The sequence below is a fragment of the Thamnophis sirtalis genome, unplaced genomic scaffold, assembly GCF_051295495.1.
Source record: "Thamnophis sirtalis isolate CommonGarterSnake01/CBP01778 unplaced genomic scaffold, rThaSir2_p1.2 scaffold_2, whole genome shotgun sequence".
Lineage (NCBI taxonomy): Eukaryota > Metazoa > Chordata > Lepidosauria > Squamata > Natricidae > Thamnophis > Thamnophis sirtalis.
The window spans coordinates 106302275-106312236 of record NW_028261382.1 but is presented as its reverse complement, the minus strand read 5'-3'; the positions used below and the strand labels follow the sequence as shown (position 1 = coordinate 106312236).

Sequence of the window (9962 nt, the reverse complement as noted above, 5' to 3'; positions counted from 1 at the left end):
TTTGGGAATCTTCTAGTCCAATCCCCTGCTTAGGCAGAAAACCCTACACCACTTCAGACAGTTGTCCAATCTCTTCTTAAAAACTTCCAGTGTTGGAGCATTCACAACTTCTGGAGCAAGTTGTTCCACTGGGTAATTGTTCTGTTAGGAAATTTATCCTTAGTTCTAAGTTGCTTCTCTCCTTGATAAGTTTCCACCCATTGCTTCTTGTTCTGCCCTCAGGTGCCCTGGAGAATAGTTTGATTCCCTCTTCTTTGTGGCAGGCCCTGAGATATTGGAAGACTGCTATCATGTCTCCCCTAGTCAGTGGTGGGTTTCAAAAATTGTTCGAACCTACTCTGTGGGTATGGCCTCCTTTGTGGGAGTGGCTTGCTGCCCATGTGACCGGATGGGAGTGGCTTGCCGCCCATGTGACCGGATATGAAGATGCCGACGACACCTGTCAGAACCCCCTTAAATTACCTCACACACAGCACTGGCATGCATAAGAATATGATGTAAACTTGTTTTTTAAAAGGCATCTTTGGTTTGCATTAAAACAACTTCAACACACGTAATGTTCTGATTGCACCACAAACGCAGTAGTCATCCTTACCTTTCACAGAGGCACTGAGTTTTATAAATATGAGCATGATAGTGTAGAATAATCATATCCAAGGACCAGTGGTGGGTTTCAAAAATGTTTGGAACCTCTTCTGTAGGTGTGGCCTGCTTTCCGGGTCCACTGGTGGAACCTCTTCTAACCGGTTCGGTAGATTTGACGAACCGGTTCTACTGAATAGGTGCGAACTGGTAGGAACTCACCTTTTCCCCTAGTCCTTCTTTTCATTAAACTAAACACCCCCAGTTCCTGCAACCGTTGTAGAAACAAAAGTAATTGTATTTTTTTCTTTAGTCAAAGCAATCGGTTTAGCGATCTCTGCTAACTCCGTCAACTTTTGCAGCCATGAATTCATCGAGGGAATCAAAGCATCCTTCCATTTTTCTGCAAGATTCTGCATCAAAACTTTTATGTGTCATACACAACAGAGATGTTAGGTTTTCCAAGTTCCTACCAACCTCCAGGCTGAGACATTTAAAAGGAAGCATGTTAACTTGATTTTTTTCCCCCCAAAATGTCCCTGGGAATTTGCCCCTTTGATGAGCAAATAACTTCTAGCTGAATGGGAACAGATCAAAGTATCCAGGGCCTACAACACCCAAACATCTGCCAGCACTGCAGAAATACATTTTCCAGATTCTTGTCTATTTCTTTGGAGTGAGCTAAACATGAGAAGGTTTTTCATAGACTTCAAAGTTTCAGAAGGATGAAATGCAGTCAAGGAAAGGAAAAGCCATTCAGAGGCTCGGAAAGCAGACAAAAGTCTTCAGAGAACTTTCAGACTTGTGTGGGTTTTTGTTTCCTGGTATCTGAGAAATAACTAGATAAATCACTAGATAAATAGATACATAATAACTACCCGGTTTTTGACATGGCATGGATTCTGGAGTTGTGGGTGCCAGATCTGGAGATGGAGGGTGGATGGATATGAAGGCAAGCATTGTTTTCAGAAAGATCACTCGTTTTCCCTCCCTAACCACAAAAATAACTACTGGGGTGGTTACAGATTTTTTTTTTTGCATTTCCTAACAAGAACTACTATATATTAATTCGAAAGGAGTTTTTTTTATCTCCATTCTGGGTTCATGAAATGGTTTTCTGGAATCGAGGCAGCGATAAAACTGCTAATGGAATGTCCTTTGCAATAGAAAGGAATATTGGATTGTGATGTTCTTGGGTTCTATCTATCATCTATCTATCATCTATCTATCTATCTATCTATCTATCTATCTATCTATCTATCTATCTATCTATCTATCTATCTATCCATCCATCCATCCATCCATCCATCCATCCATCCATCCATCCATCCATCCATCCATCCATCCATCTATCTATCATCTATCTATCACCTACCTACCTACCTACCTACCTACCTACCTACCTACCAATTTATCTATCTACCTACCTATATCTGTCTATCTGTCTGTCTGTCTGTTTATCTATCTATCTATCTATCTATCTATCTATCTATCTATCTATCTATCTATCTATCTATCTATCTATCTATCTATCTATCTATCCATCCATCCATCTATCTATATGTATCTGTCTGTCTGTTTGTCTACATATATCTGTCTATCTATGTGTCTGTCTTTCTATCTACCTACCTATATCTGTTTGTCTGTCTGTCTTTCTGTCTGTCTGTCTGTCTGTATGCCTATCTACCTATATCTGTATATCTGTATATCTATGTGTGTGTCTGTCTGTCTGTCTGTCTGTCTGTCTACCTACCTACCTACCTACCTACCAACCAATTTATCTATCTACCTACCTATATCTGTCTATCTGTCTGTCTGTCTGTCTGTTTATCTATCTATCTATCTATCTATCTATCTATCTATCTATCTATCTATCTATCCATCCATCCATCCATCCATCCATCTATATGCATCTGTCTGTCTGTTTGTCTACATATATCTGTCTATCTATGTGTCTGTCTTTCTGTCTACCTACCTATATCTGTTTATCTGTCTGTCTTTCTGTCTTTCTGTCTGTCTGCCTGCCTACCTACCTACTTATATCTGTATATCTATGTGTGTGTGTGTGTGTGTGTGTCTGTCTGTCTGTCTGTCTGTCTGTCTGTCTGTCTATCTATCTATCTACCTACCTACCTACCTACCTACCTACCAATTTAGAAGAGGTGAGAACTGGCAGGAACCCACCCCTGCTCTGGGCCCTGGGGAGGCCATTTTCGCCCTTCCGAAGGCTTGAGGAAAGCCTCTGGAGCCGGAGGAGAGCAAAAATGCCACTCCCCCTGTGGTGCAGGAGGCCAGCTTGACCACACCCACCATGGCCATGCCTACCCAGCAACCAAACCCCATGCTAAAATCTTTTGAAGCCCATCTCATATTCAGAAAGTAATAGACTGGATTTTTTTTCACTCATAATAATAAGATGAATACGACACTACGAGACCTATTCAGATATTGATCAATATAAATATCACTGGAGGCAAAGAGAGTTTTAAGGGGAACATCATTTCTTGAAATGAAGTGCCAAAGCAAGGACCATAACATCATTAAGGATTTTTTTTAAAAAAGCTGCAATTCTTTTGGGGAGAAAAATGACAAAACAGCTAAGCCTTGTTGCATTGCATCCAAGCTGAATTGCAAGTAGAGTGATCATTACATTTGACAGAATCATCATGTGTGTGAAGACAGACAATAATTTCCCTTTCATCTGTAATGCCGGATTCCCTATAAGGTTATTATTTTCCTCCTTCAAGTTGTAAACTCCAACATAGAGTGATGTATTATCCCAGCAAAGGGTGACATCGATCAAATGAGAATGTCAGCCAGACTCACCATGGTGTAACATCTGGAGATTTTCATGTAGCTTGAAAATAGGAATCCTCGGCTTTGGGTATAACTTGGTGAGGACTAAGGAAAGTTCAGGACCCTGCATGAACCCAGCAATTTTAACTAACACAAATAACCGAGCAGCTTGAAAAGAAGCCATGTGCTGCACTACGGAAAGTAGTAAGGGACATTAATTAGCTGGGCAATCCAATTGAAAGGTAAAAAGGTAAAGATTCCCCTTGCACATATGTGCTAGTCGTTCCCGACTCTAGGGGGCAGTGCTAATCTCTGATTAAAAGCTGAAGAGCCAGCACTGTCCGAAGACATCTCTGTGGTCATGTGGCCGGCATGACTCAATCCTGAAGGTGCACGGAACGCTGTTACCTTCCCACCAAAAGTGGTTCCTATTTTTCTACTTGCATTTTTACATGCTAGGTTGACAGACGCTGGGACAAGTAACAGGAGCTCACTCCGTTACGCGGCGCTAGGGATTCAAACCGCTGAACTGCCAACCTTCCTGGTCAACAAGCTCAGCATCTTAGCCATTGAGCCACTACATCCCTTATGGAAGGGACATTAATTAGCTGGGCAGTTCAATTTACCGATTAATAAGTATGCAAAGGACATGTAAAACAAAATTAGGTTCAAGACTTATCGATTTAAAAAAATGTCAGGCAAAGATGCTAACTTTGATTAAAGTACAAAATCCCACGGATAACATGGATCTGAAATCTGGTTCTAATTGTGCACCTGTTGACCCCTGGATTAAACTGAACAGAACGTGGACCAAAAGCACAGAACATGCCACGTAAGAGAATAAATCTTTGCAAATACACACATACACTGAAGTGGTGGGTTCTATACCGGTTGGAATGGGCCCGGCATCACCCACATGGACGCCCAAGGCATGCACATGCGTCCTACATGCCTGTGATGCTTCCGCAAGCCTCCTTGATGCTCTAGCTGCTCGGCGGAGCGTTGTGCAGGCGCCGTACGCCTCATGCGTGTGCAGGGAAGCACCAAAGGCTTAAAGGACAGGTAAGGGGCTCGGGCGGGTGGGTGGACCCTCCAGAGCACCGTACCAGAATGTACCCAGTGCTCCGGGCAGGCTCCGGTACGCCCGTCCCGGGACGTATCTCCTGCAACCCACCACTGATTCACTGAGACATATTTCTTTTTAAATCCTTCCCTCTCTGGCTGCCTAGCAAGCCACAAGTCATTATTGCATTGAGGAAAACAGTTGCCCATGTCCAATAGAACTGCCAGTCTGTCCATCAATAGCAATAGCAATAGCAGATTTTTATATACCGCTTCATAGGGCTTTCAGCCCTCTCTAAGCGGTTTACAGAGTCAGCATATCGCCCCCAACAACAATCCGGGTCCTCATTTTACCCACCTCGGAAGGATGGAAGGCTGAGTCAACCCTGAGCCAGTGAGATTTGAACCGCTGAACTGCTGATCTAGCAGTCAGCTGAAGTGGCCTGCAGTACTGCACTCTACCCACTGCGCCACCACGGCTCTTATATTCTGCTTAGCTGCAGAATAGCCATGATTCAACCTAGAGATGTTTCTGTCACTGGTCAACATCCATCATCAGGTTTCTACAGAGTGTGGATTATTCCCATACAGCAAGCTAGTTGCCAAAGGTTTCATGCAGCTGCATGGTTGATCACCCATGGCAAGAAGGTGGTCTTCAGGGTTGAGTCAAAACAGTCCAGATGGTGGCAGCAATGGTGTGAACAAAGCCCTGCCTGCTTTTTATGTGCTACATTTTATTTTACCCAAAAGTTTAAGAAGCAAAACAGACAAAAACTAAGTGGAACTTCAATCTTATCATTGCAGCCCCACTTCTTGATTTTTTTAACTATAAGATGATAAGGTAAAGGTTCCCCTCACACATATGTCGGGGGTGATGCTCATCTCCATTTCCAAGCCAAAGAGTCAGCTCTGTCCGAAGACATCTCCGTGGTCATGTGACCGGCATGACTAAACACCGAAGGCACATGGAATGCTGTTATATTCCCACCAAAGGTGCTTCCTATTTTTCTACTTGCATTTTTAACATGCTTTCAAACTGCTAGGTTGGCAGAAGCTGGGACAAGTAACGGGAGCTCACTCCGTTATGTGGCGTTCAGGATTCGAACCGCTGAACTACTGATTGACAAGCTCAGTGTCTTAGCTACTGAGACACCACGCCCCATCTAAGATGATAGACACTCCTGAATGATGTAAAGGTTGGGGAGATCTTATTGACACTTCTAAATGCTGCACCAAAACTTCTAACTTCTCCTTTCCAAGCTTCTAACTTCATGCATACTTTACCCCCAAATGGAAACATCTGAACAAACTCACTATAGGAACCTGCTTGTGTTATTGTTCAATAACAGTCATATCAGTGCTTATGCCTTTCGAAAGAAAAAGAAATACAATTTACAATGCTCTCCATGATACACTCAATGGATAACATTCAAAGTGAAGAGTCCTGAAGATCATCCTTAAGGCAACTTTCTTTCAAGCCCTCAATCTAGCCAACATTTTGATCAGTTCTTTGAAAAGAAGATTTTCTCAAACTTTATCCTGATAAAACCTCAAAGGATGGGAAAGAAAGTTAAGCTGGGCTCTCCCCAATTAAGAATCTCCATAAGTATCCATAATGGCAAATGGCACATTTCTCTCTAAACTTTGAAGCCAAACACTTCAGTTTGTCCCAAAAGTGCTTTTTTCGAAAAGGCAACTGGACTTTCTTGGGGGTTTTTTTCTCTTTGAAAACATTTCACTTCTCATCCAAGAAGCTTCTTCAGTTCTCACTGAAGTCAGAACCGAAGAAGCTTCTTAGATGAGAAATGAAATGTTTTCAAAGAAATAAAAACAAACCAGAAAATCCAGTTGCCTTTTCGAAAAAAGCACTTTTGGGACAACCACGATCTTGATGATTGAGATTGTCCGTAGACAACACTTCTCTTTGTTACTCTGCAGTTGCTACACTGTTTATTACATCCTCAAACCCCCATAACTTTAACAAACCTTAAACCATGGGCCTCACCTCATTCCTAATAGGCTCCATAAAAGAGGTGTCTTCCCTGTCTTACTGTCCCCATTTATTCATACCCATTTCTTGTGTTCATATCCATGTTTATACTTATATCTGTTATCGCGTACATGTTTGACAAATGAAAGGAAGGAAGGAAGGAAGGAAGGAAGGAAGGAAGGAAGGAAGGAAGGAAGGAAGGAAGGAAGGATGGAAGGACGGAAGGAAGGAAGGAAGGAAGGAAGGAAAGAAGGAAGGAAGGAAGGAAGGAAGGAAAGAAGGAGGGAAGGAAGGAAGGAAGAAAAGAAGGAAGGAAGGAAGGATGGAAGGATGGATGGAAGGAAGGAAGGAAGGAAAGAAGGAAGGAGGGAAGGAAGGAAGGAAAGAAGGAAGGAGGGATGGAAGGAAGGATGGAAGGAAGGAAGGAAGGAAGGAAAAAAGGAAGGAAGGAAGGAGGGAAGGAAGGAAGGAAGGAAGAAAAGAAGGAAGGAAGGAAAGAAGGAAGGATGGAAGGAAGGAAGGAAAGAAGGAAGGAAGGATGGAAGGAAGGAAGGAAAGAAGGAAGGAAGGAAAGAAGGAAGGAAGGAGGGATAGAAGGAAGGAAGGAAACTTGACATTTTAAATGGCTACATAAATAATGAAGACATGAATTTTGCAATACATTTACTAATGGATAGTCTAATGTTGCTGATTACTCCTTATTAAACCAACCTTCCACCATTTCTTGGTCCATGGCTTATTTTACTTACTCTCACAGAGCCGTCTTCTCAGCTTCTCCCGTATCCTATCAATGGCATTGTAATCAGAGACATGGAAGATGTGAGCCGATTTTGGCTCCGAAGCAATTTCATCCAGTTCTTCTTTGAGGACATCCCCGACACCCACCGCAAAAATCCGGATGCCGGCCTTATGTGCCGCCATGGCGGGACTCAGGACATAATCCTGGCTCCTGCCATCCGTCAGGAGGATCACCACTTTCTTGATGGCGTTGTCGTTCGGCCTCCCGCCGGCCCGTGCGGAAAAGCTATAACTATTGATGTACCGCAGGGCGTCTCCAGTGTTCGTGTTGCCCCCGTGGTACTTGATGCCCTTCGCGGCTTCTTTGACCTCTTGCCGAGTCCCATAACTTCCAAGGTCAAACTCGGTGGTTGGCTGATCGCTGTAGCGGACGACCCCAACGCGGGTTTTGTCTGGCCCAATCTCAAAGGTGTCCACCAGGTGGGCTATCCATTGGCGGACCTTCTCAAAGTCTTCTTTGCCCACACTGGAGGATGTGTCCAGCAGGAAGATCAGATCGTAGTGGACGTTCTTACAACCTGCGAGGGAGAGACGAGAAGCTCTGGTGACATGGGCGAGAAAGACAGCCAGGAGGAGGGCAGCCCCCATAGGCATTTCTCTCCAACATAGCCAGGTCTACCTGAAGAAATGACTCAGCAGCTCTCTGTATCTCCAAAGCATTGAACATGTTTCACCTGGCAGACCCTCTGCTGAGTAATTTTCTGAGAGGTTCCGTCTTAACGGCAGTTTCTCAAACGAGTTCCGAGTCCAGCTTTTTGCTGCGGTTTGGGAACTTTCTCTCCCCCACCTTCTTCCTCTCCCTTGCGGCTGCTGTTTTGGCTCAGCCCCTTTTGTCTACTCTCTTTGCATGTCTATGAGGCAACTTTGAAAAAAAAAAAAAGAAAGAAAGAAACTCCCAACAGACTGAGCTCTGTTCTCCCGCCTTCCTTTCCCCTTTAATATGCCACCAGCTAAAATGCCTAGGCATATCGGATTATCTGCCTTGGGCCCAGTCACACACTGTTTCCACAGCTCTACATATTTCTCTCTTAACCAGGGCTGTTATATTTTATTAATCATTAGTCTGTAGAAATGTTGTTGCATTTGTTTTTAACATCAGTCAAAAGGTGTTCACAAAACAAGATTGGAAAGGAAACCTTGCAGGCAGGTGACTCACTGAGTGCTAAATATTCAGAATAATTATTTTATCAGAAGAAGCATCTCTCTCTCTCTCTGTATACTCAATATATAGGAGCTAAATATAAATGGATGTAGTGACAGATTTTATTTTCCTGGGCTCCAAGATCACCGCAGATGGGGGGACTTGCAGCCAAGAAATTAAAAGAGGCTTGCTCCTGGGGAGGAAAGCTAAGGGAAATCTAGACAGCTTACTAAAAAGCAGAGACATCACCCTGCTAACAAAAGTGCATATAGTCAAGGCTATGGTTTTCCCAGTTGCAATGAATGGCTGTGAAGGTTGGACCATAAGAAAGGCTGAGCGCCAAAGAATGGAGGCCTTTTAAATGTGGTGCTGGAGAAGACTCCTGCAAGTCCCTTCCGATCAAACCAGCCAGTCCTAGAGGAGATCAACCCTAACTACTCTTTAGAAGTAGGACCCAGATTGTTGGGTCCCAGATTGTTGGGGGCAATATGCTGACTCTCTGTAAACCGCTTAGAGAGGCCTGAAAGGCCTATGAAGCGGTATATAAGTCTACTGCTATTGCTATTGCTATTGCTATAGAAGGCCAGATCCTGAAGATGAAATTCAAGTACTTTGGCCACCTAATCAGAAGGAAGGATTCAGTGGAGAAGATCCTCATGCTGGGAACGATGGAGGGCAAAAGAAGAAGGGGGCGAAAGAGAATGAGGTGGCTGGATGGAGTCATTTAAGCAGCAAGTGTGAGTTTAAATGGACTCCAGCGGATGGTAGAGGACAGGAAGACCTGGAGGAACGTTGTCTATGGGGTTGCGATGGGTCGGACACAATAAATGATCTCCTCAGAAGCATGTATTTCAAGAAATAGACCATACATTTAGCTGGGTGTAAATTCCATTTCTACTGGAATCGAGGTGCCATGGCACCTGTCTCCCACAGTTTTTGTTCATCTACACAATCTGGCAAAGTCTGAATGCTTTGGGCCCCAAATATTCGATCCAATCAGGAATACAGAAAGCAGGTGTTTTCTGTCGTAGTGCCTAGGTTCTGGATCAGTGTCTCCCCATATAGTTGCATCGTGTTTATCCTGAATCTTTTAAAGCAAACTTTTAAAACAGAGCTGAAGAAACTTCTTGGATGAGAAGCCAAATGTCTTCAAAGAAAAATCAGGGGTCGGGGGGTGCAGGAGGCTCTTTTTGCCCTCCCTAGGCTCCTATAAAGCCTCTGGAGCCTGGCGAGGGCGAATGAGCAAACTGGAAGTGACTTCCGGTTTGCTCATAGGGTCATTTTTTGTCCTCCGGAGCCTTCAGGGAAGGCTCCTGAAGGTCCCTGAAGCCTCCGGAGAGCTTAAACTGAACCTACGAGCAAACCGGAAGTTCGTTTCCAAACTTCCGGTTTGTCCATAGAGTCGTTTTTTGCGCTCCGGAGGCTTCAGGGAAGCTTGTGAAGCCTCCAGAGGGCGTCCGGGGGTCGGGGGGGGGTGCAGGAGGCTCTTTTTGCCCTCCCTAGGCTCCTATAAAGCCTCTGGAGCCTGGGGGAGGGTGAAAAATGGCTTTAAAAAAGACTGAACTCAACTGGTCAGTGCGCGCATGTGCTCTG

The 9962-nt window shown here is 44.1% G+C and overlaps 1 protein-coding gene across 1 annotated transcript in view; it reads right to left on the bottom strand.

The window, feature by feature from the left end:
- Positions 1–8039, bottom strand: part of COL22A1 (collagen type XXII alpha 1 chain) — a 184942-nt gene extending 176903 nt beyond the window's left edge. The window contains exon 1 of the mRNA XM_087703563.1: positions 7180–8039. Within this exon, the coding sequence (XP_087559689.1) occupies positions 7180–7822 (643 nt within the window). The 5' untranslated portion in view covers positions 7823–8039. The remainder of the gene's footprint in view (positions 1–7179) is intronic.
- Positions 8040–9962: the final 1923 nt, after the last annotated feature.